This window comes from Corticium candelabrum, chromosome 21 (genome assembly GCF_963422355.1).
Source record: "Corticium candelabrum chromosome 21, ooCorCand1.1, whole genome shotgun sequence".
NCBI lineage: Eukaryota > Metazoa > Porifera > Homoscleromorpha > Homosclerophorida > Plakinidae > Corticium > Corticium candelabrum.
Genome location: NC_085105.1, coordinates 5,088,828 through 5,115,820, shown reverse-complemented (window position 1 = coordinate 5,115,820; position 26,993 = coordinate 5,088,828). Strand labels below are relative to the sequence as shown.

Sequence of the window (26,993 nt, the reverse complement as noted above, 5' to 3'; positions counted from 1 at the left end):
GTGTGTTGCACACAGTTCGTACCTTCTCTGATGACATCCATGTGAAGTTTGGTCTGGACAGCGGGTCAAATCTACAAGTATTTGGGTGTGGACGAGAGTAACAGTATCCAGCGCAGCACTATGCGAGACACCACTCCGTCGTAAGTACTTTCGTAGAGTGAATATGGTTTTCTGGACCAAGTTGTAAGGTCGAAACAAGATTCTTGCCATCAACGGGTTTGCACTGCAGGTTCTTACTTACGGTTTTGGTGTCATTCATTGGAGAACAATGGACCTGCAGCAGTCAAGGGTTAGAACAGATTGAGTCAACGTATCAGTCTTGTATTGTGGGGCTGGACTGTTCGTAGCAGCTCTGATCTCTTCATGTAAATGGTACAGGGGTGTGATGCTAAGAGGTCCTCTCATTCGATCCAACGCTTGGCCCAGCAGTTTACTGCACAGCTACAGTCTCTCTAAGGACAACAAGTCGCAGAGCCTGCATGGAAGTGGGACCATCCTGTGTGATGGTGTCTTCAAGCAAGCGCTTCAGACAAATGCAAAACATTTCCGTACGTGCAATGGCTCTCTTCATGTACAGTCCTGGGGTAGAAAACCTATGCATGGTCATTATCGCCGTCTCACTGAGAAACCACCCGTGGACATGAAAGAGACCTACAGATGACTGAAGTCATCGAATCTTCCTGCTGCAACTGAGAGACTGGTTGTTGCTCCCTACACTGTACTGCTAAGAAGATCAGTGCCAATCAGCCTGACATTTGCTTCAGAAACAAAAATGACAAACATTTCAGAAACAAGAAAATAAACACTTGTCTTCTTATTGATATCAGCTGTGTTGCTGCTGGCAACATCGCCAGGAAACATGGTAAAAAGTTGATAAGTACAGTGACTTGTGAATGGAGGCAAGCTGCATGTGGCAGTGTCAAACAAAACACTAGTTGTTCCAGTAGTGTTAAGAGCGCTTGCCATTGGGCATAGCACTCACAGGTATCGCATGGTGACTGGACATCATTCCAGGCCATCACAACCTGCAGCGCTTACAGAAACATTGGCATAGGAAGATGTTGACAAGCGAGGAGAGGGGGTGTACTGTGGATGTCATTAGTGTTTACAAGAGACCTTATCCAGACCTATCTCGTTGAGCACAACACAATATATCTTTTCAAAACACAGTGTAGTTCGCTCAAGGGGCAATCAAAGAAAAGAAAGAACAAAGCAACAAAAACAACCAAAAAAATCTACATTACTCAATTTCTACCTTCAAGTCCATATAATAAGACAATGAAAACAAGTTTCTCATTACTTCACTTGTATGCTAAACATGCATCCGCTTCTACTATTCTGAATCGATTGCACTCCATTATCATCTTTCAAAAGCCTCTTCAAACTACTCTCACTGTCTGTCTCTCACCAAATATCTACTTTTCATACCCAGGAGGCCTCACCTGATTCCCTACCTGTAAGCCCAATGGACAACTGTTTTAGATCAATATTTCAACTGTCACTTTAGTAATAACAACAACCTTATAAAAACAACCTCCACACCCAATATTTGCAACCGATTTCCAATCTATAGCAAGCTAAATGTTTTCCATGTCTAATTAAGCTCCAAAGTGGCTTCCATAACAAACTACAGAATACAGCTAAGTGTCCATGATAGTCGTCCACATATATCTGCACACATATTCCTCCTAACCAAGTCACTGATGCATCGACCATACTAAAAATCTTCTTATCTGTCATCTACAGCAACATTGTCTTAACTGAACTCTTCTCAAGTGCATAATAGATTGTATACACATAACACTGCATTGTTAGCAGCTATAAGAACAAAATTTGGATTATCTGTACCAATTTTTGCAAAATACAATAAAATACAACTGCTGACATCTTACACAGCTCTTGACAAGGACACACTTATATCCACCATTCTCTGTACAGTTTAGATACAGTTAATTGAGAATAGCAATTATGTGTCAGATCCTGCACATCAAAGGTCCCACACACTCTGGCACCGTCTCTGCTCTTCCCAACTGTTGCAGCAACCATCAATATACGTAAACATCTAAGTCTACTGTCAATAGAAATTTACCGATATTAATATTACAATTAATTAATTAATATAATTTCATTTCTAGTTGTCAATTTGTGTGTTAGTACTTACTAACAAAAACTACAAGATTATATTATTATTACTGATACAGTGCGGACATGTCATTACAATGAACAGGCCACCTCGAATAAAAACGTTTGAAATAAACGGTTGCTGTTGCGATGACTTGCTGCCTCAATTTCAACAGCTCTCCAAGAGCCTGGACGACTGTCAACGAATAAATATGATATTAATAATAAGAGGACGATTAGACTTAACGTTAGCGCACAATTTGCGAAGAAGACATGTATCTTCAAAAGTTCTTCCTCCGACAGATGTTTGAGATCTACCTGCCGCCCAGCTAGCAGTTCTTGCTTATCTAACAACCACTGCATACTATTGAAACCACATTAATCAATCGTTCGAGATCAAATCTAGTCCAAGAAATCAAATACCAGTGAGAAGAAAGCCAGAAGTTGCCAGCCATAAGCTTCAACATACGGTACTTAAAAATTCATTGATATCAAGATACTATGGCGGTATACGTAGAAAATTCCAAAGACTCATCAACAGTGGTGGATCGAGTTGTCGATGTTGATACGGGTCTTCTTCTTGCTGTTCATTCAGCTTCCCTTGATCGAGAAGCGTTGAGGTTGTGCATGTGTCTAGCCACGTGGGGTCACTGAAAGATGTTTTTGCTTTCTTGTAGAGAAAAAAAGGACCAGTATTTACGGAGTTTGAGTAGGGAGTGTACTCAAGCATTGTTCAACGAGATTTGGAAGGTAAAATTTATTTGAATTGGAAATGCATGCTTGAGCGCCATGGCATATCTTAGATTCTACTATACCAGGATGTCCTTACTATTTTTTAGTTACGTCTACAGAATCAGTAGCGGTGGACCAAGTCATGCACGTACACTTACAAACAGAAGCAATAGTGGATTTGTAATTTTTTAATTGTCTGATAGTCTATCCCACTCCCCATGGTTCAGGTTGGTTGGCCAGAGTCAGTGTCAAAGTATGGGATGGAGCCTTTTTCTCAAAAATTGACACTTAAAGTTGTTAATTGGCGGAAGTGATTTGTACATTGTTTTAGTAGAGATTCAAACCACTGCCACTACAGTACCTAAATTCTGACCGGACCCCATTCCGAATTAAGAGAATAGTCATTTCGAATCGCACACTCACTCAACTCAAACTGCATTTCGGAATGAGGGGTGTGTTGTTGAAAGTGTGACCCTTTCGCAGTAATTTCTGTATGTCGATGGCTGATGACCTATTGCTGTGTATTGTTTGCAGTTCCTTTCATTCTCACACCTCTAGGTTGAAACAAACAGGTATTCCTTTCATTCTCGCACCTCTAGGATACCTATAGACTGAGTAAACCAGTTGACAAGTGGTTTACTTGGAATAGTAAACCGGTTTACTCATAGTTATTATATAGTAAACAGATCATTCCAGAATGCAAATCGAACGACTATTCCCGTATTCCTAAAAAATTTAGTATTCCAGACTGGGCAAATTGAATGTACCCGTAATCTTCGATACGGTATCTGAGTCATCAAAGCCTTTAACACGTGGTGACAGGCATGGGCAAATTGAAGAATATTAGCATCTAGCGAAAATTTTCACCAATTAGCACTAATTGAAGAACTAAAAGGTGTGAAAATTTTATAGGGTTGTGCAAAAGTTGGGGCTGGGGGCTTACTTGAGCCCTGGGGTAATAATCAAGTGAGCACGGTATAGTTTGAACATTTTCATTTCTGTAGCAATAAATTTCTGCAATGAGCCATAAGAAATGGGACTTTGTAAAAGTCATGAGACTTGGTAAGTAGCATACACAAAACTATAGGGGTGAACTAAAGAGGTAAACTGACTTTTGGTTTGTGACTTTGTGGCTGGCTGGCCATGTGCTACGCTCTTACGTTGGTCCAATCACCCGGTGTGGTATTTGTGATTGATCATACATGACGACCAGAAACGTGCACGAACTGCCAATCAGATCCACGAAATGTTCATGAAAGACTTTTTTTACCAGAACAGTGTAATTCATGTTTGAGATTGCCAGGTCTTGTCGGAAATAGAGAAACACAGCTTACCTGTCTGCAACTGCTAAATGCCAAATCAATCACTTCCTTGGCTTACGACATTTATACAGGAACGTTTACATAACCAAGAGCGACATTTATGTCCGTATGTGATAGCTCTCTGTACTGTACTTTGACAATTACAGATTATTTACAGAGTTTGCGATCACATGAAACGTCAGTCGCTTTAAGATTTTAGATAGGTTTTACAAGTAACTTGCTTAAAAGAAAATACAGTAGCGTCTAAATTCATAATTCTTTGCAAAAAGCCTATCATGATTTTTAGAAGGCTTATAGCTGTGAAAGCAAGGGTGTAAACACAGCTTCAATTGCTGGTTAATTCAGCTATAAGGAGTAAGAAACGGGACTTTGCAAAAAGTCATGAGACTTGGTGAGTAGCTACTAAACAAGTATAGGGGTGAACTATACTCCTGTCTGTGGGCTATGTTTGTGGGAGACTGGCTGGCTGGTCACGTCTTGCCACACTTCAGGAATGTGGCACGCCCTCAATGCAATTGATCACCCAGCAGTATTTGTGATTTTGTTATACATGGCAATCAGAGACAATGGACAAACTACCTAACAGATCCGTGAATAATTGTTAATGAAAATTTTTGCCAGAACGGTTTTTTTCATGTTTGCAATTGCCAGTTTTTGTTGGAAATAAACAACAACTTACCTGTCTGCAACTGCTGACGTGCAATCAATCACTTTTGTGGCTCACAACAGTTATCTGGTAATGTGACTTTGTAGTCACGTGAAATGGCAGTCATTTTGTACAATTTTTAGGTAGATTTTACAATTAGCACGCTTAAAAGGAAAATAGTATCTAAATTCGTAGTTCTTTGCGACCATGGTTTTAGAAGGCTCGTAACTGTGGAAGCAAGGGTGTAAACACAGCTTCAGTTACTACAGTACGTTATGAATAGTAGGTGTGTCATAAGCGTGTTCCTGACCAATATTCCCATGATCATTTTACAAAATGATGTATCAACTGCTAGTATCTCCATTTTTGTACATTCTGTTTACACTGAGGCCACTCGTACTTCATTGAAAGTGAAGAAGACAAGGAATCAACTACAGACAGTGCCAGTGATGGCTCGCTAATAAGTTTTGCAACCATGTAGGCTAAATAATATAATTGCGGGTAGACGTTTATACTGATATCTTTGCAAATACCCTAGGCGGAACCGGCACGTGATGGGCTTTCCAATGGTGTCACTTTCACGAGCCTACATGCCTCCTAGCATGATCTATCCAAGGAAAACGTTGACTGCTTCTAATTCTGGAATGAACTATAGTGGTATGTTACATGACTGCTTGTTCATTTCCAAGATTCAGGGAAAGCTTATTATTTTGCGTCTGTGCACATGTGCAGGGAAGGCGTACAGTAGTCTGTTGGAGTGTGTGTGTGTGTGTGTGTGTGTGTGTGTGTGTGTGTGTGTGTGTGTGCGTGTTTGTGTGTGTTTGTGATGCTCAGTTGGGGCGAGGATGCGACTATTAATTGGCCAAAATTTATCTTTGATGTCACTTGGGCGACTGGATCAGTTCCGGAGAACTGGCAAAGTCAACTTCTTGTGCCCCTGCACAAGAAAGGAAGCCATGCCATCTGCAACAACTACCATGGTATTGCTCTTTTAAGCATACCTGGTAAGGTGTTTGCCAAAGCTATCCTAAATCGGCTCAAGCCCACAGCAGAATAATTTATGAAAGCCAGTGCGGCTTCTGTCACGGTAGAAGCTGTGCCGACCAACTTTTTCTTTTTGATTATTGATAGAGAGAGCATGAGCATATCACCATTCGATCTATGCTTGTTTTATTAATCTGCAAAGGCATATGATTTGTTTAATCATGATGGTCTTGACACATTCTTCAATATTCATATCGCTTGCCTCCCAAGTTGCTGGCCATTATTCGTGCCTTACACGAGAATTTCAGTAAAGGCCCGTGGGAAGGTATCGGACAAGTTCCTTGTACCAAAGGTTTCCGGCAAGGCTGTGTGTTGGCACCTGCCTTATTCTATCTCTACTTTAACATTGCAATTGACATTGCTCTGGACGAGCCCAGATCACAGAGAAAGGACATCAAAGTAGTCTACCTTCATGATGCTGATCTTGTTGGGAACAGGATAGGCTTGAGAGTCCAGCCGGTCATCTCCCCCTGCAGCGGAGAAAGACCGGCTGGAGACATTTGCCACTCAAACAAACCGCCGACTCTCTATCATCCAAGCAGAGTGCTGTTCAATGTTTGTGCATCCCTGATAGGGATGCACGTCACGATTGGCTCTTTGCTAATGTAATTTCACTCTGACGCAAGTGCGTGTGGTCTTGACATGTGCCATCCAAGTCTACAAACAACAGGTCGACTCTTTCCAGCTCTTCTTGTTGTCTGTCTCTTGTTCTAAGAGCGCTAGACTCAAAGTTTGCCACAGAGGCCAACCAAAGGTCGACCGCAATGTATGCAAATCATAGCTCTGCACGACACCCTGTGTTGAGTGCAAATACCATGCTTTGATGGTCTACTTGTTCAATGCATGCAACGTACGACACCCTAAGTGACTAGAAGTTTCTTGCATGCGCTGCCTATTCCTCCAAGTACGAAAAGGAAGACAAGGGAGAAGAAGACATGCAAGTGTAGCTCACACGCTAATGAAATGTGATATCGGATCGTAAAGCAATTGACTACTCAGTTACAAATGCATTAGTAGAGAGCCAATAGCGATGGGCATTGCTATCAACAGTTATCGTGAATACACGTGCATGCACAAACACTAATCAAACGTGTAAAATCCTGATTGGAGGATAGAGAGACAGCGGTTTCTTTTGAGTGACGAATGTCTCCAGCCGGTGTTTCTCCACCACGGGGGGGGGGGGGGGAGGGGGGAGATGACCAGCTGGACTCTCGAGCCTAGGAACAGGAAGACCTTGAGGTTTGAATCTCTGGTGACTGATCTGGAGTATGCTGATGATATGGCTCTTCTCTCTGACAATTGGTTTGACCTCACCACAATGCTGAATTCCCTATCAAACTGCTGTAAGAAACTAGGCCTCGCTATTAGGTGCAAAAAGACGAAACCTTAGCAGTTCTACCATCTTAGAGCTCACACATTCAGACTCCTTGTGCCAGGAGATGAGCCTATTGAAGTGGTTTATTCTCATTTTCAGTACTTAGGCCGCAGTGTTCAAAATGATTGTGGATTGTACACAGAGATTAATTCCAGAATCTGTAAAGCCTCACATGCCTTCCAGTCACTCTCGGATCTTGTAGTATCAACGTAAGATCAAGACCAGCACCAAGGCTTGTCTTTTGAACAGTGTGATCCTTCCAACCTTGCTGTATAGCCTCGAGTGCACTGTCTTTTTTAGCCTCTTTTTCGTTGTCTTGAGTCTTTTTAATTTGTTGCCTTCAAATTATATTGGGGATCACGATCAGGGAGCAGAAGTGTCACACTACGATACGCAAGATGGCCACACTGTTGAAACAGCAAAGGATCTCATCGATACTCCTACAACGTTGCATTGGTTTTCTTGGACATCTCTCAAGGATGTCCAATTATTGCTTACCCAAGCAATTTCTTGTGTATGCTCCTGTTGGTTGTAAGCGTAATGTTGGTGGACAGAAGCATTGGAATGATGTTGTGTCTGGTGACCTCAAGCAGTGTAATTTGTTAGAATCCTGAGGGAGGAAGCTGAAGAGCGCAACTCTTGGCACTCCATCATTAAACGTAGTGCAGAGCATTTCAACAAGGAAGCAGAAGACAAAGAGTAGAGCCTCAGAGATGACATAAAACGATGGCGAGAAGAACGACTTGTAAAAACTGAGTCTTCTGCACTGTACTCACCCTGGCTGCTCATCTCCAACTATTTAACAAGGCAGGTTTGATTTGTCCATAGACTTTCAAACAACAAGGTCTTTATAATCACCAGCATTTTTATCGAGACAGACATTAAGCAGTGTAGACTTGATGTTTTTGACCTGCATCTCCCGTACTGTCATGGTATTCATGGAGCACAAGCAGCAAATGGATGGATGGATGGATGCATGATGATGATGATGATGGTGTGTGTGTGTGTGTGTGTGGTGTGTGTGTGTGTGTGTGTGTGTGTGTGTGTGTGTGTGTGTGTGTGTGTGTGTGCGTGTGCGTGTGTGCGTGTTTGGTGTGTGTGACAGTTCCAGAACTGCGTGGCATAATGCTTACAGCTCTTGAGTCGCCAAGATCAGGACATCATACTTTACAAGTACAATGTCAACAGTGCTTACACCTGATCTGACGAGACTGTGATAGGAAATGTCACAAGTGTTAGTGCAGAACGCCAGAAGCTGATCCACCAACAGCAAGGCGCAGTCCAATGCACTCTGTGCACTTTGTGCAAGCGATGGTTCCTAAGCCGAGGCGGATATACAGTTCACAAGTGTCCTTCTGACTAGTACAATCTACTTTTGTTCTTTGACTTTGTTCCCCTTTCTAGGGTAGCTTAACCGTTATTTATTACGGCAGCGATGTAGGAGGAGGAGGTGTGGTGTGTGTGTGTGTGTGTGTGTGTGTGTGTGTGTGTGTGTGTGTGTGTGTGTGTGCGTGCGTGCAATGGCTCAGTTGGTTAGAGTCTTCTATGGAGTGTTTACATCCGGGAACTTGCAGGGTTGCAGGTTCAAGTCACAATGATGATGAGCTATGACATAATTTCTGTGGGCAAGAAACTCTGACACAATTGCCTGTCTCGACTTAGGAGTATAAATGAGGGGTGGCAAAGGCCCCGACTGCGACAAGTCCTTCAGCTACCGGGACCCAGGTGGGACTACAGGTGCCCACACCACAGTTGGCGTCGCAGTTGGTGCTCCTGCGAGTACCTGGCCAGGCTCCAGGAGATTGCTCAGCACGGCCCATAGCTCCTGCATTGTGGACAGGAACCCAGCCAACTTGCCGGGGGCATAACCATAACGAACGGCAGCTCCTTATCCATTTGCTGTGTGTGTGTGTGTGTGTGTGTGTGTGTGTGTGTGTGTGTGTGTGTGTGTGTGTGTGTGTGTATGTGTGTGTTACATGTTGTGCTGTCAAGTAACTTTTGACATTTCTTGTCAACCATCATTTGAGATTCACTGTTTACTGTGTGCGAGGTCTTTGTCATTCTTGTTTTGTGTACCCTAGCTGATCGATTTTACAGAGCGTGACCACTCAACTGGTAACATCATAATTGAATAACAATATAAACAATTCATTTAAACACAGTCTTCACTCACAACAATCTATAGCATAATATTCATAATGTACAAGATCTCTTATTATGTTGTATTACTGTAGGTTATTAAATGTTTACGTTAGCACCTCTGATTAAACGTTCTCACATGATAACTGACTATACTCTGACTGTGTTGGAATATTGTCAGCAAAAGTCTGTACCCATCTGACCAGACGCTCCTGAATTTGCTGCCTCTCAGCTTTGAAGGTGATGGTAACTGTTTGTTTCAAGCAGCTAGCGTTTTGTATGTTGGGAATGAAAGCAGACATGATAAACTTTGGTGCCAGACTGCTGAAGAACTGGGAATGAATGCCGCTATGTATTCAAGCCGGTGTGTGGATGTAGCAGTAGCAGCTGGTTTAATTTTACCACATGTGTCTTTGTAATTTATATATATATTAATTATTAATTAAAATGCCACGCTGACATTAATTCCTGAGGAAAGCCCTGAAGATTTGATGTATTCTAGATTTAGAGCAATCCTTACTGGAAAAGAAGAAAGAAAACAAATTTGGCCAAGGCCCCATATATTGACAAACGCTTTTCTTGTTTTGTAGATATGCTTTGTAAAACTCAAAGTACTCCTACATAGATCAAGTCTACCTTAGTTTTAGGCCCTGCCTAGAGGTTTACGTAAACTTGGGCAATCCCTACATACAGGGTACTACTACTACTACTACTGTGATTGTTATCTGAAGATATCACATTCTGAGAAGGCCCATCTTATGTTTACTGTTTGTTTGCCCCACTACAAATGTACTACTAAATTAAGCAATTTAAAGAGTATACATATGTATTTTGTGGAGATGACTTCTCTCATCTAACTTGTTTGATTGATGCTTGACTTTGTTTTGGGACAGCTACCAATGGAAAGGCCAAATGAGAGGATTGTTGCTGTTGTAAGTATCTGAATTCGTGTTCTATGTTACATCGTGTAATGATGGGATTATTGGTTATTTTATGCATTTATGTATTAGCTTCCAAAGCCATTAACCGTGTTGCCCAGAGAGAAATCGGTATTTAACGTTTCAATACAAGCTTAGGTATTGATATGGATGCTTTCTTTGTTTAATGTAGATTCCTAAGCCCAAGCCACCCACCAAATGGGAATTGTTTGCAAAGAGGAAGGTACTTCTTCAGTCATTTTGTTACGCTAAACTATGAAAAATTAAATATGCAGTTTGACACACAAACAACAAACATTACCTGGTAGACCATAGAAGAATTAAAACTGAAGTTATTAAGTTAATGAAATTCATCTACTCTTTCATTTCAGTATGCATTGATAAGTAGGTAGATAAGAGACAGGCACAGAGATTTCTAGAGGATGACAAATAACGTTGTTGCTGTTTGTATGACTGGTTTTGCTAAAGTAATTTCAAAGTTAAAATAGTGCCACAAGGAAGAAGCAGACATAACAGAAACACAGAAAGATTGAGTGGAGGAATACACTGTGTGTTAACGTGGATAAACCAAAGCAAATTTGGAGTGTTCAGAATGTAGGTTGTATATGGAGAGGGTCACAGTTATTTGACAGGAACTTTGGATGAAAATTGTGGACATTTGTTTTCTTTTACTGTTATTGATATAGCTAATTGTGCATAGATGAACTTGTGCAAGTCCACGAAACACATGAGAGAGGGAAGGCCCATGCCTAATTTGATGAAGCATCTGTTTTGTTTGTATGGGAATCAGTAAATCAAACTCTACATGAGTGAAATTAAGCAGAGTAACGAGAATAGTCTACAGTACTGTACTAGTGACTAGTATTGTCTATGGGTAGGAGATCAAGGCCACATCTACAAAAAAAACCATGTTTCTAGCATATATATATATATATATATATATATATATATATATATATATATATATATATCCCTACTTGACAGGAATTAACTGATTGATGTTTATGTGGTGTGCCTTTCTCTTCATGTCAATTATGTAATAGACTCTCAGCTGAAATTGTAATACTTGCCAAAATTGAAGTAGCTGTAGCTGTAGCTGTAGCTGTAGCTGTAGCCGTAGATAGCGTGGGTGTGCCTATTTAATTCTAACTTTTACAGTTTACAAAAAGTGTAGCAATCCTGCTGTTCCTGAGCATATTTTGCATGCATGGTTAAAATTATAAAATATATATAAAGACATATAGCTAAGTCTGTGTTTTAGTGAAACAACATTTTGTGGCCTAATGGTGGTTAGCTTAGACTCATTTGAGGGTTTCTAAATGTGTCTGTGTTAGACTATCATATTTTCTAGAATTTGATTAACAAATCTGAGAACAAATGATTTTTGGTTAAAAAGTTTCAATAAAAGTGTTAGTAACATTTGTTTTAGTCTTATGTTTACTGGTGACAGGGATGGCATAATGTTTTCTTCTTGCAGTTTATGTAGTTGTGATCTTTTCTATCATATGAAAGAGTATAAAAGACTTTGGTCAAGAAGAGGCTGATATGATTCGAACTTTAATTAAGTCATTGGACTCTCCTTAGCCTAGCCTTGTCCCCAGACTGATGTGAGCCTGGCAGTGTCCGGTTCCCGTATGACGGGAGGCTAAGAGTGTCATACGGGAACCGGACACTGCCAGGCTCATATGATTTTGGGGACGAGGCTGCCTTAGCCCAAATTCATTAGAGGCTGTGGTCTTTAGGCATGAACAAACAATGAAAGATTTGCTTATGGTTCTTTTGCTCGATGACACAACAGTAATGTCATCATCTATTGCTGAGTGTGAATGAATTTGATGCGTAAGCATCAAAAGTGTGATGTGAGTTTCATGCCTTGTCAGTGCACTGGATTTTTATTAAATAGGTGCTTTCAGTTGTGAAGAGTTGATTTTTCTTTAATACATCACTAACATTTATGCAGCACCAACAATGTAGCATGAAAACTTATGCTTTCACTCAGTTCAATGACTTTCTTCTAGCTGTGGTGATTCCGATTGGCTCACCCAGGATTGCAGTTTTAGCTTTCGTATCTGTGAGCTCACTGTTGTCTGCTTTATTTGGATATTTGATCTGTGATAGCAGTCTCTGATCTCTTGTCGACAATGAACCTGAACTGTTGTTGTCTTGTCTGCTACTTGAAATACATTATCACTGTTAATGCTGCATCCTTTGAATCTTGCTCCGTTGCCATTGTGATCACAGGAGAAGTCAGCAGTGGACATTAGCAGACTTCTGCTTTTGACTCAGACAGAGTGTGTTTATCTTGGATTTTAGGTTGGGCTAAGTTGTGCATACCTATGAACTAGTAAACACAACATTAAAAATGTTAGTTGATAGGAATGGCCATAGGAAAACCAAAAAAGTGTGCAAACAGGAGAACAGCTTAATAAGTTACTCTTGGCAATGACTCCGTGACTTTTAGTGCACATGCATGGAAATGCAGTTAACCAATGCATAAAGTACACTAGTCCTGGCGTTGTTATTGATGAGCATAAGCTGTTCTCTTGTTTGTGCGCTTGTTGGTTACTTCTGTGGCCATTCTTACCAACATAACTTTTTAAATGTTTTTGTTTGCTAGTTTATACACTTTTGTTGAAGGTCTTAATGGCATGAGATTTGTTGAAGTTCAGAGACATTGTCCTGATGATGCTTTGGCATTATCTGTCTGCTGTCTATAGGGTGTTTTTGATGATGTTGCCGAACCCTGCGCCTGACATCTACTTTAGATTTTTAGGGTTTACACTAGCCGCTACTTGACCTTGCATTAAGTTCTTATCAATAAGTTTCTGTTTATAAGCCTACTAATAAATGCTTGGGTAGTGATTTTTCTGAACCGGCATGTTTAGAATAGTACTTTTTTTTTGAATTTTGGCACTTACTAGCAATGAACGGCATGTCGTCAGGTAGTATAGATACTGCTAACAAGCTAGAAATATATAACACAGACTGTAACACTGTATCAGTAGAGAGAGAAATTGCAGCGCTTTGAAGTCCAGGCAGACTGCACATGCGACTGTAAATATAGAAAAATACGTCTAGCTCTCACTGTGTTACAATATTTTGCTAATTCTTTGCATGTCTCATCGCAAGCGTTTTCAAGGTCGCTGCCAACAACAGAAGCAGCAATGAGTGCCAGGTGGTGGAGCACGCTCAGTGCTGCTTACAAAATGGTGGAGGATGCACAGTAATGCTCGGACAAAATTGTGATAGCTGTATTTTTACCTGACCACAAAACAGAAATATCTTTTGCCCAGAGCGAAAAGCACTGTGTATATACAGTGGTACGCAAAAGTAAGTGAACCCCTTGTAAAATCAAGGTTTTTCTAAATTCCTAACCGTTAAAAGATATTAGAGCCCCGTAATGTAGCCTGTGCATATTACTGACAACTATGCCTTTGCTAAAAGTTGAAATAACTGTTTTCGTAAAGGAGAAACCAAGTTAATCACAACGTGTCCATGGCAAAAGTATATGAACCCTTGGCAAAACTCTTTTCAGCGCTTCAAATACCGGCAGTTTTAAGCTGTTTTAGTGAGGTTTCTCCCACATTTTTAGTGGCGAGTTTGCACTACATAAATGCTTGATGCTAGAAGCGCGTAAGTTGCAACTCTGAAGCATTTTTGAGTCTCGTTAATGGCGCGCAAGAAAGAGCTTTCCGAAGATCTGCGAAAACGAGTCGTCGAGTTTCACAAGCTTGGAGAAGGTTACAAGAAAATCGGAAGACGCCTTTCAATTCACCAGTCGACGGTGCGGCAAATAGTGTACAAATGGAAAGCTTTGAATACGACAAAATCACTTCCTCGGTCCGGCCGTCCGAGAAAGCTGTCGGGTCGTACCTTGCGAAAAGTCCTCCGAGATGTCACAAACAATCCGCGAACGTCAGCAGATGATGTGCAAAAGTCTTTGAAGGACGCAGGAGTCGAAGTGCATCAAAGCACAGTCCGTCGCGCACTGAACAGGGAAGGATTGCATGGCCGAGTAGCAAGAAGAAAGCCACTGCTGTCACCAAAACATCGCAAAATGTGTTTGACTTTTGCCAAAGCTCATGTCGACAAAGAGAATGCATTTTGGAAGAAAGTTCTTTGGACAGATGAAACAAAAATTGAGCTGTTCAGCCACAACGACGTTCGTTACGTGTGGCGAAAAAAGAATACGGCCTTTGACGAAAAGAACGCTGTCCTCACTGTCAAGCACGGTGGAGGAAGCGTTATTCTTTGGGGTTGCTTTGCAGCGTCTGGCACAGGAAAAGTAGAATTCGTTCAAGGCCGCATGAATTCTACTCAATATCAAAAGATTTTGGCCGACAATGTTGCTCCATCCGTCCGTCATCTTGGTCTAGAGCCAAACTGGATATTCCAGCAAGACAATGATCCAAAACATACCAGTCGTTCAACCCGTTCGTGGTTTCAAGAACACTCGTACACTGTTTTAGAGTGGCCTAGTCAGAGTCCAGACTTAAATCCAATAGAAATGCTTTGGCGAGATCTGAAGAAAGCAGTCCACAAGCGCTCTCCAAAGAATTTGAAAGAGTTGAAGTCGTATATTGTTGAAGAGTGGGGAAAAATTTCACCAGAGAGGTGTCAACGCCTTGTTGAAGCATACCAACACCGTTTGCTTGCTGTTATTGAAGCAAAAGGTGGAATAACTAAGTACTAATGAAAGGGTTCACATACTTTTGCAAAGAACTACTTTTGATGAATTTGAGTTTTCTTCTACAAACTAATTATGAGAGTTCAGTTCTACCTTCAGCAAAGGCATAGGTGTCAGCAATTTGCACAGGCTACATTACGGGGCTCTAATATCTTTTAACTGTCAGGAATTTAGAAAAAGCTTGATTTTACGAGGGGTTCGCTTACTTTTGCGTACCACTGTAAGTCTAGCAACTTAAAGTGCACGCATGATGAGAAAACTGTTTTCAAGAAAGTTACCAACCCACTTATTCAGTCAGACGAAAAGGTGGCATTATTACTTTTTTCAAACATGTAAAGCTCTTTGTCTAAACGATTTTACAACTTCAAATACACAAACATAGAGACAATACAAGAGAATGTAGCTATGCTATTAGTTTTCATGGGTTTTTCTTGACTAGAAATACGGCAGCTTGACTTTAAGGCCCAATTCCATCTCTGCACTAAGCAGCCAGTCATTCTTGGTACACTTTGAAATTTGTACGGCTTAGTGAGCTTTTGTGGTTAGATGTTTGAGGCTGGAGTCAAATTTTGACGTCTCTGGGCTGAGCACTTTAGGCCACACGCTTTGATATAGATAATGCTAGGTTTAGCATCATACCTTAGAATAAGAACTGAAGGTAATATGAAAATGTGCTTTGTTATTTCAAGTGCAGAAATTTGTTGCACATGGCAAGGCTTTGCTAGTTTTCGTCTTTGGGGCTCAACAGTCTTAAATTGGGACTTTGGTTCTTGACATTTGAGCTCCAAGAACTCACTGCTCTTTCAAAACACTTTGTACATATTTAATTAATACAGCATATGTAAATACAGTTGGAAAATGTAGGAGGTTGAAACTAACAGTTGCTGTGTACATGTTGCCAGCATGCGTTTAGAGAAGACTGCTGTTATTTTTGTAGATGATTTTGGAGAAGTAGGTGAGGATGAGAATTCAGAGACTGGGGTTACACACAAGGAAAAGCTGAAATGGCAAGTAGTATGAGAAAGACAATTTCTATAACTAGAAAGAGGTGGTAGATGCTGTTAGTGCTGCAATTGGGATTAGAACATTGGAAGCACCAATCTGAAGTTCAGTGCATTCACTAGGCATAAAACAAAGAATCTACAGCATTTAGTTCTGGTGCTTGAGCATCACACGTGCACCTTAACTGCAGATGATGTGTATGATGTCATTGTTACATAGCCGAATCTCTAAAATTATCAGGAAGCATTTCATCATTATGCATGGGATTTGAGTATTTGAGAAATATTTTTGGTCTAATTGATGAGAGTCTTGCATTGGATTAATGTTAATTTTGGACATGCGGTTACTGTGCTCAGTTGGATATCTTGTGCTTATGCAATTTGGAATTTTTTGAGTTTTATAGTGCAGTAAAGTATATTTGTTGTTGTTAGATTTCATTCTTACTAACATGCTTAATGAAATGCTAAACACCCATTATTCTAGTAGTCTTTGATGAAATGTGTATTAGGGGTGATGTTTCTTATATTTGTGTCATCATATGTAGTGGAAATAACTTTGTTTTTGCTATTACAGCATGTTTTGGAATGATAGTTTTCTTCTTTTTCATGTATTGTTTAACATCTATGTTTATTGCTGGATTGCATATTCCAAATTTCTTTTGTGCCATTTCATACAGTTTTTATATGTATTCAGGGAATTAAGAAGTCGAAACGATTGCGAATGCTATATGACAAAGAAACAGGAGTATTATTCTTGCATTAGATATCATGGTATTTGGTTGAAGTGCTTGCTCTGGCAGAAATACAAACCAAGATGGGGCTACAAGAGAATCAACGATCCTAAAGATGACTGGCTCATTGAAGTTCCTCAGAATGCTGGTAGAACATGGATGTTGATAATGGGGCTGATTGTGTGTGAAGCTCGGCATTGTTTTTTGTGTAGATATAAATGAGGATCAATTTGAAAAGAGAGCTAAAGAAAGGAAGGAGAAAATTGCAAAGAATGAATATCAAAGGCTGAGGAATATTGATAAAAATCGAAAGGGGAACTTTGAGGCAAAAGGTAAAGTAGCAGTATGGGTGTGCTTAAAGGGTAACTGCAACGCAAAAATCAAAAATTCTTTTATGTTGGAAATTGATAGTTCTATTTGCATACATGACATGAAAAACAATTTTAGATTTTTAACTCTTCGCTGAGATATAGCAGGTCAAAGTAGCTTCCGGTTCTTCAAGTTCCAGTAACACATTATAATGGGCGTGATGTAGTGTACACGCCACAGAGGGAAGACGCGTGTGCGTCTGTGTAGTCAGCAGTACACAGCGGAAGAATATGCACATTGAGTAGAGAGGAAGAAATCTGGAGACAGGTGATGATGAGACAACTGCTCCCTGTTCTTAGTTATGGGAGTTGTGGAACTTAAAATCGAGAAAAGTTTGCAAGTTAGTGGATTCTCCGTGGAGACGGGTGATTAGGAAAGGGCTAGGAATAGGATATACCGAGTCTGTGAGAAGTACAGTTGGAGATTGGTTTGAAGAAGCTAGCAAGTTGATGATGAGGCAACAACTGCTATTTATCCATAAAGCTGTCCACAGCAAATACAGTTTGGTTGTAGATGTGACATTGGGTACTAGGAAGTCATCGCAATTATGGAAGTCAGTGGAAGAAGACATTAAAATTGTGACGCTATGATATTCATCATATAAACGATATAAAGAAGTAGTATATAATACATAGATATAGATATACTTAGTGGTGATATGTAGTTGTGTTTTTTGTTTTCTTTGTATGTATTGTAGTGAATGTATGATAGTGGTGTGTATATATGTAGTTTGTCCGTGTGTAGTGGATGTCTGCCTCTGAGTGGGAACTTTACCCTATTTGGGTGCAAGAGAAAATATATTATTATTATATGTCGTACTCAACCAGATCAGTCTGGTTTGTAAAGTCTATTACAAGTACCGGAAGCAAACTCGGCTTCAGAAGTACTTAGACCATTATGGCTGTCTAGAAAGAAGACATGACTTTACGAAGGATCCGAATAGATCCCAGAAGCACTGTTTTCTGTAAGTGCTGCACGTTGTGATGACCTGGAATATTGTCCAGCCACCGTGCAATACCTGCGTGCACTGTGCCAAAAGCTCCTAAGACCACCGGAACCACCAGTGTTCGACAATGCCACATGCGGCTTATCTCCACTCGCAAGTCACTGTACTTTGCCAAATTCTCAACATGTTTTTTTGCCAATGTTGCCATCAGCAGGACAGCTGATATCAATAAGAAGACAAGTGTTTGTCTTCCTATTTCTGAGACAGATGTCTGGACGATTGGCTTTGATCTTCCTGGCAGTGGGGATGGTGGTATCCCACATCATACCGTCTCCACAAGCCTATCAGGATGATGCCGGTACCATCTGCTCTCCACTGGAACCCCAAAATGACGACAAACATCCCAGTGAATGATGGAGGCCACCTGATTTTGTGTCGATCAGTGTAGTCCATCGGTGCCAAAGCACTACAGCCTGCCACAATGTGATCGACTGTTTCCAGGCCTACACTGCACATGCGGCAAGTAGGACTGACATCACGATGTAGAATCTTGCACTTATAGTACTGAGTCCAAAGAGCTTGGCCTTGAGCAGCAACGACCAGTCCCTCGGTTGCAGCAGGAAGATTTGCTGCCTTTAGCCATTCGTAGGTCTCTCTCATGTCCACAGGCGGTTGCTCAGTGAGACGGCGATACTGCCCGTGCATAGGCTTCCCGCTCAAGGATCGCACACGAAGAGAACTGCAACACGTACGGTAATGTCGCGCATCTGTTTCAGGCGCTTGCTCGAAGCCACCTTCAACCGAGATGGATGCATTCCTGTGTAAGCTCTGTGACTTGTCGTCCGAAGCAAGACTCCTCCGCAGCTGTGCAGTAAAGCGACAAGCCATGCACCTGATCGAGTGTGAAGATTTTCTGGAGTCACACTCCCGTATCATCTGTATGAAAGGATCAGAACTGTCAGCAAGGTAACAGTTCAGCCTCACAATACAAGATTGATATGTCGACTCAATCTGTTGTAACCCCCTACCCCCATCACTGCAAGGAGCGTACAGTCGATCAACGTCTGCAGAAGGATGGTGGCCACCGTGCATAGAGAGGAGCTTTCTGGTCCGTCGATCGAGCTGCTGCAGTCCCGTGCACCCCCAATGAATGACGCCAAAACCGTAAGTGAGAACCGGTAGTGCAAACCGGTAGTGCAAACCCATTGATGGCTGGAATCTTGTTCTGACCATACAACGCAGTCCGGAGAACCACCTTCACTCTGCTGAAGTACTCACGACGGAGTCTCTCCCGCATCATGCTGTGATTTTAGTAGGTGTTCTTTTATTAATAAAGTTTGAATTAGATATGTCTGTATACTCTAGCAGATCTCTTTACAAAAGTGAATACTAAACTGAATGTATCATATCAAATATATAAATACAGGTTTTATTGTTTATCTCTAGATAATGACATAGTTGACCAATCATGCACTGGCACAAGTGTTCCAAGTGTATGTTTTCTCAAAATGAAAACTTTGGGTTGCTGATCTTGGACAGTGTCAAGATTGGCACGAGCTCTGAAGGCAACAGTCAATGTAAACAGAGATTAATAGTCTCTGTAGAGTTAATTTTCTCTCTGTTGACAAATTGCTATGCTGCTGTTCTGTTTGCAGTTTACCCTCTTAGAACCACTAGGTTCTAATGAGTTTGTTATTTTGTGCTTTGTAATTAGAAGCTTGAGAATAGCTGGTGCAATAGCACATTGCAAAGCAGCTGCTAAAGATCAAATGCTGTTAGACTGAAATTGAATTTGTTGATTTGACTTAGACTCTAGGTACTGTTGATGTCAGCAACGGCAATTACATAAGTTAGGATAGGGTAGTCTCAGTGGGTGGTATTGTAACAGTATGTAAATACTGTAAGAAATGGTAGTATGGAAGCATTGTCTGACAAGTACTGTCTTGGAGGTTGTTGCTGCATATAGTTTTGTGTATCAAACAGTAACTAGCGGAGGTACTAGAATTACTCAGGAAACATATGTATATGGTGGTGTTTTTACTAGCTCCACGTTAAACTAGTTTAACTTAAAGGAGCACTATCTAGATGTTTTGCGCGCTGGTGCCTCGAATACGGGATTGAAAAATGTATACACGAAATCAAAATCTCGAAATCAGAGAAGCTTAGCGCGACAACCCTGGAAGGATGTGATACCTTACCACAAACTCTACATTCTTACCGCACAGAATTTTTGGACTTGTAATATATCGTGAGTTTGGGCTGCGCGCAAACACCGATTATGAGAGATAGCCTAGTTTACTGATCCTGCACATGGAAGCATGTGAAAATGCCGTTCAGAAAGTTAGTGTTTACATCGACTGTTGTTTTGCACTTCAGAGTGCAGAAATGGTGGAAATATCATACTCCGCAATGGCACGCGAGTGGAAGCAGAACTGCAAGGGCCGGGACAATATTTCTACGCAGAAGATGCACAGCTGAAAAGAATGCTTCCACAATGACTGTGGTTCAATCTTCACATGTTCAGATTCTGTAAACTGAACCGCCTAGCAGAACACACAGCACTCTATTTCTTGACTCACAGCCTCCTGTTCTCGTCTATCTCATGCACTAAAGGGATGTCTTCGAGTATGCACGTAAATCTGGACAGTGCTCCTTTAAACAAGTTTATGGACTAGAAGGTGACTGTTTCCACTAGGGACTTGCACATCCAGGACTGCGAAGTATCCATCCAATCCCTTCAGCATCTAAGTACATTCAGTAGCTGCTGATTTCATTTATTTGATGACGCTTTCATGTTTTGGGGCAATCTCATTCACACCAACAAAATATTAGGAAATAAGATAAAAACGGCATCCGTAGCAGCCATCTTCAAGCTCGCACGCTACTATCACAGTTACAGTTTAACCTAAACCACTTGCTAAACTTACTACAAAATGAGTTTAGGAAAAGTGGTTTAGGTTTAAAATATAACTGGTTTAGTGCAGGTGGAAACAGGTCAATCCTTAAACCAGTTTAGCTTAAGCCACTTGTTAAACCGGTTTAAGCGCTACATAGTAGAAACACAGCCTTTAAAGGTTATTTAAAAGTGTAGTGTATCTGCTCAGTTTGGCAGACTGATCTAAATCAGTAAACATGGACATAGGTACTTGAACGGAAAGGAAGCACTAAAGTGCTAAACCCTCTACTTCTAACTTACTAGAGTGGTAGGTGTACAAGGATGCATATAAGTCATGAGATACAAGGTTACGTGCACGTTACTAGACACCACGTACCAAGATATGTTTACTAGACAGCTGGCCGAGAAAGGACAGGCAGTTTCTAAAAGTGCCAAATTGCTTCATATGCATCACAAAACTACAAGAAACACAGTAGAATACGCATACTGTTATGATGCAGGGTGCGAACTCGATGCAGGGTGCGAACTTGATTAATGCACATAGTTTCATCTTAGTGTTAGGGTGGCCACAGTAATGCATGTGATTTATCTTACGATGGCATGTACTGTACGGTACATGCTCATGCATTGTAAACTTCTACTTGTAGCTAAAGAAATCCTCTAGGCTTACGTCCAACCAGGTTCACATGCAGCCATATAAGCAGATGAAGCACCACGCAGCTCTTGCTTCACGCGTGCATCATGCGGCAGAAGGGAGGCTAGACTGCGTGACCTGGATGTCAGTAAATCAAGGGAGATTTGTATATACTCCTATACATCTTTGTACTCATTTGTGTATGTCGGTGGTGCTATATCGAGTGTCGTTATATCAAGAGACGAAGTACCGTGTTTTGTATGCATGCACTTAGTCTCACGCTATCTATGATGTTATATCGTGGTGGTGTTATAAATTGTGGTGTCGTTGTATCGAAAGCTGACTTACTTCTGCCTGGGCAAAGCCATTGTGTGCCTGTCGTACAGCATATCAGACTAGCATTGTGGATCAAGATGCATCCGTTGTAATATTCTAGGCTATGCATATAGTTGTGCTTTTGCCAATGCTGGGCAAAGGGTCATTATAAGGCATACTGTCAGTCATTCCGATCCTTCAATTGTACACCACAAGGAGAGCCAGCGTGCATACACACATTTGTATGGCAACGAACCTAAAGGGGTGAGGCCAGGTGGTGTAGGTCACGAGTGCTAAGCGATACGCTCCTTTTTCATCAAGCTGTTGTGAATTTTCTAGATGGTTTGTTAGTGCGGTGTACCTGGTAAGTACTTTCAGTATCGATAAGAGTTTTTTTTTGTTGAAGTTGTAGTTTTATTGGTGGTGGTAGTCAAATTTGCATACGAGACCCGTTTAGTCAAGTTTCTTCCTTGTTTACGGGTGACTTTGATTTGCTGACAGTCTTGGTCATGTAGTTATGTGGCATCGAAGTCATAAAATCCTGGTTGCTCCTGAAAACTGTTTTGCTTTTGCTCCAAACGGACTGCCAACTTGTCATAAGACCATCCTGGACCATGATGCAGGCAAAGACACTTTGTACCAAGTTGCAATGCATTGTTCCTGCCCATTCTTTGTAGTTATGTGGACATGCCATGGCTCTGAAATTCAAGCTGCAGCACACGAGGGTTTGCACTGTAGTGGTTCAATGGCTTTCATACTTTTCTATAGTAGATAGTTACACATTCTTGTTATAACACTTTAGTCACATCAACAAATGGGTGCAATAACCTACTCTACCGGAAGAGGCAGCAAACATATCAAACGATTTTGGTTTAATACTGGTATGTTACCTTATTAACTAGATTGAGATTATTTTATAGATGTAAGAAATATGATGCTATTGTAATTGGATAAGCCTACAGTGCACTGTCTTGCAGGGAGTTAATTCACATGCAAAAAACGTACAGGTTTGACTCTTGACTTTATTGAATACTGTAGTCCAAGTTTCAGTTAGCCACATTACCCATTAATGATGGGTTACAGCTACACCATTTATTTTTGTGGACCTAATTGCTGCTAGAGACTATATGTTCATTGATGATGGACTGAGTTGTTGATTTCGACAAGTCTCATTTGTGGCTTTGACCGTGACTAAACAGCCCAATACGAGATCCTCATATGCGACCACAGATGTTACAAATGTATTGGGTGCTTTGATGACTGCCTACTTTTCTAGTTTTTTTTGTTTGAATATTAGGGTTGCACAGCGATATTGCTCAAATTGATCAAATGCAGTTCTGCACGTCGATCTCCATAATGGCCTATCAATAGGTATTTTCTCCCAAAGCTGAGAATTAATGTTGCAAGACTTTAGGTTTGCTTTTAGACTGTCCTTGAACCGTTTTTAGGACCTCCCTTTGAGCGTACAGCTTCCTTTATTTCTCCATAGAACACGGCTTTTGGTATTCTGTCATCTTCCATACGAACTAGGTGACCTGATCAACGAAATTGTGCTGATAGCAAAAACGTTTCAATACCATCTATATTGCAGGTTTTAAGAACTTCCGTATTAGTTAAATAGGCTCATTGCAGTTATCAGGCTTGTGTGTAATCATTTTGTGACAGCAATATGTTGAATGCTTTCTGTTTTTAGTGCCAGCACCACTGCCTTCCCAGAGGCCAACAAAGGAAGAGGTTCACAAATAAAACAATCTTTTAACTTTGCATGATAATTTCTTTTTGTAGCTGGTTCTGAAACTGAGTCAAGCAAAGTCATCCACAGCATCAGTAGGAAAGTTTACTGAGAAACTGGTCTGTCAGCAATGGATTTCATTTTGACTGATATATACATAATAATACAAGTTGTATTTAACTTTTGTAGCCCAAAGAGCCAATCCCAAAGAAAACTGGGAAGAAGAGAAAGGTACTGGTAGTGGTTTGTGTTTTTAGGGTTGGGATAGCCTCATCCTCAGACTCACGTGAGCTTGGCAGTGTCCGGTTTCCGTATGACACTTTCAACCTTCCAAGTGTAGTCTGAGTTTTGCTATCTGGGTATCAAGGTGGATTTAGACTGATAACAAAACTCATTTTATGGACATAACATTAGAAATCTTGTGCACAAATGCACAGTAAATTTTTGAAGCACTTAATAAAATAAATAGTATACCCTGAAAGAAGAAATTTGTGCGGCAGAAAAATGCATGCGATTTTGTGCGATCACAAGTCCATCGCACAAACAAATTCCACATATATTTTTCTCTTGCGCATGATCAGTATGAAAACACGTGCTAGTCTCGTGGCTAATGCGCACATCCCGCTACCCTGACACTGCAGTCACGTCAGCTAACGTCACATGTCTATCTTGAACTATTTCAAGCGCAAATCTCCACAGGACGGGGGAGTGTTTGTGCCATGCACCGGTTGCTGCCACTGGCAGTCTATCCGCCAGCGACATAGCAGTTGCCAACAGAGAAGGGGAAGCAACGGAAGAATGAGAGAATGAAGAAGAACAGAGCCATAGTGAGAAGCATTACCGCTGCTACTCCAGCAAGGAGCGAGCAGACATCTGAAGGTATGCAGCACGACATGGACCAACATGGGCATCACGCCATTACACAAAAGTTTTGATGGGACATCCTGTCGCACGAATTAATTCCGCACAAGTAGTGATGTTTCTAGAAAAGCACAATTTTTCTCACGCACAAACTTCTTCTTTCAGGGTAGTTTAATTATAAAGAAGCTAGCTGTTAGCAGTTTTGTCATTCCTATGGATAGCCTCGAGCGAGTCTCATATGGTGTGTTGTTAATGACTTATTTGTTTGCTTTTGATGTAGAGAGGAATGACAATGGTTGTGTGCAGTGACAGTCTTGCATGAATGACAGTCTCAAGATGACATACTGTATATACATACAATCAGACTGATTTGAAATTTAATTGGCAGTGACCCTTTAGAGTGGTGCTAGAGTCTGACCAGTCAGATCTTAATTCACAACACCTACGACAAACAAATGCTGGGATTGCAGGGGCATAGCGTGACTTCTAGAAATGGGGTTTTGACTTCATGATGCTACAGAGCACGCCCACTTCTTATTGGCTTTTAATTAACTGATAAGTTAAATCAGTAGCGGATCCAGACTGGAAAAAGGTGGTGCAATCTAAAATGCTTGGACAATTTAGTGAGGTTTCACTAAAAGTTGGTGAATACCATAATATACATTAATGTCTCATTACCAGATCAATTTCAATTTCATATCTACAACATGTTATCAAGAGATATTATAGGAGTACTCATGAGGAACACAAAGCATACGTTAATTATGTCCATTATCTTTAAGAAAAACTTTCTGAGAGGTTGTTTGTACAAACATATCTAAAGGTGCATCGTAATCAATGTCAGTTGACTGGTCTATAGTTGAAGTGTATGTAGTGAAGTCCATTGAGTCTTTCTTGGCCCATTGTAGACTTTATAGTTAAGATTTGAAGACGTTGAGACTTTAGGTCACTGATACTGGAGGAGCACAGCTGGTTGCAAACGATCCTTAATAGAGTAAGGATGTCAGTAAAATAATTTTTGTTACATTATTTTATAGGTTCCATGGGAATGATGGTTGTCTCAATTTGCTGTTCAGAACAACAGTTCTAACTAGGTTAAGCCTTGTATATACTACACGGCTTTGGTCCTTATTCGCGACCTGAAAAATGTTATGGCTAGCCTAGTAGGGCACCCCAGGCACCATCCTGGATCCGCCACTGTGTTTGTACTTATACTTATCCATACAATTACATGCATACCTAAACCTACAGTGCACAGTTAGCTACGTTCTTGCACGTGTGCAAACGCTTGGTTGAAGCATGACATAAGACTGCATGACTAGTGTATGCGCGTCTGCTATTGACAAAGACAAGATGAGGCAAACTGGCTAATGCAAGCCTACATATGATAATAACTGCTACAGTAGGTAGCCTGTACGCTTGTGTTTAGCCAATATATATTATTATATATATATAATATATATATATACTCCACACGCTATGGAAATTAAATGCAGTTGTTCTAGGCATCACTGGCAAGTTTGTTCAATTAATTTAATTCATATTACAAATTCACTAGATTCAAATTCGTATTTCATGGACATGCGACTCACCCGTTAAGCCTTGGCATTCCGATATTTGATTACAGCCCATTTCCAAGCATTACGCATTTGGAGTCGACAAAATTAAGATCACACTTACAAATAATGGTGGGCTATCGCCCAATCTAGCCCATGCCATGCTACGCCCCTGCTTGCTGATTGTGCCTTTATGAGCAGATTTATTAGCTTAATAATTTCCTTGTGTAACAAATGTGAATACTTAGTCAGGCCACATCTCATACAGCATAAGATGAATAAGGTGGTAGTGTGTTGCTTATTTGCCTCACATCTACAGTACTGGTTAGATGGCACAGCATTTTAATTAGTAAGGGTTGTTTTCAGCTGCAGTGTTGAATGTTCTCTATTTAGAGACTGACCATCTTTCAGTAACAAGTCTGGTTTGTGTGTCGTTTGCTTTACACATGTGTTATCATTGTTTCTGAGGCGATACATGGTCTCTTTGTATTTACTGTGTGCAGTTTGAACCTGTAACTGGAGATGTAGAAGCTGAGAGAAAGGGAATGCTTTATATACTGGAGGCTATTAAGAAGAAGAAGCCTGCTCTTGACATAACGAAGGCTGTAAATAGGCAACTGGTGGAGGAGCAATCAAAGTAGTGATATGATACATGCTGTTATATCCTTCGATCTGAGACAGAGGTTGTTTATTGGTAGGAGAGTTAAAACAAAACAGAAACAGGGTGGCAAGGGTGGCAAACATCTCACAAAAAGAAAAATCCAACGGAAATTAAAGAAACAACAGTAAAATTTCTGCTGTCGGTCGAGCAGTCTCTCTATAGGAATACAAACAAGTAGAGATTTTAATAGAAAATCAATACTGCATGTACTATAATAGTAGGATTGCTAATTTGCTATAATGAAGCATTATACAGAATGTGACAGGTAAATAAATTGGTGATGTTAC

General features: G+C 40.7%; 2 protein-coding genes across 2 annotated transcripts in view; one reads left to right on the top strand and one right to left on the bottom strand.

Moving 5' to 3' along the window:
• LOC134196906 (cyclin-C-like) overlaps nt 1-2,649 on the bottom strand; it is an 11,027-nt gene extending 8,378 nt beyond the window's left edge. Inside the window, exons 1-3 of the mRNA XM_062666124.1 lie at nt 2,545-2,649; nt 2,379-2,485; nt 2,233-2,317 (exon numbers count right to left, since the gene is read on the bottom strand). Coding sequence (XP_062522108.1) covers nt 2,233-2,317; nt 2,379-2,485; nt 2,545-2,588 — 236 coding nt within the window. The 5' untranslated portion in view covers nt 2,589-2,649. The remainder of the gene's footprint in view (nt 1-2,232; nt 2,318-2,378; nt 2,486-2,544) is intronic.
• On the top strand, nt 2,616-26,993 carry LOC134196905 (ribosome biogenesis regulatory protein homolog). Its single transcript, XM_062666123.1, has 13 exons — nt 2,616-2,741; nt 2,799-2,871; nt 10,273-10,311; nt 10,390-10,428; nt 10,490-10,540; nt 16,700-16,750; nt 16,806-16,884; nt 16,949-17,068; nt 23,590-23,630; nt 23,682-23,747; nt 23,818-23,859; nt 26,549-26,682; nt 26,744-26,993. Exons 1-13 carry the CDS (start codon nt 2,623-2,625, stop codon nt 26,832-26,834), a joined length of 945 nt encoding a protein of 314 aa, XP_062522107.1. The 5' UTR covers nt 2,616-2,622; the 3' UTR covers nt 26,835-26,993.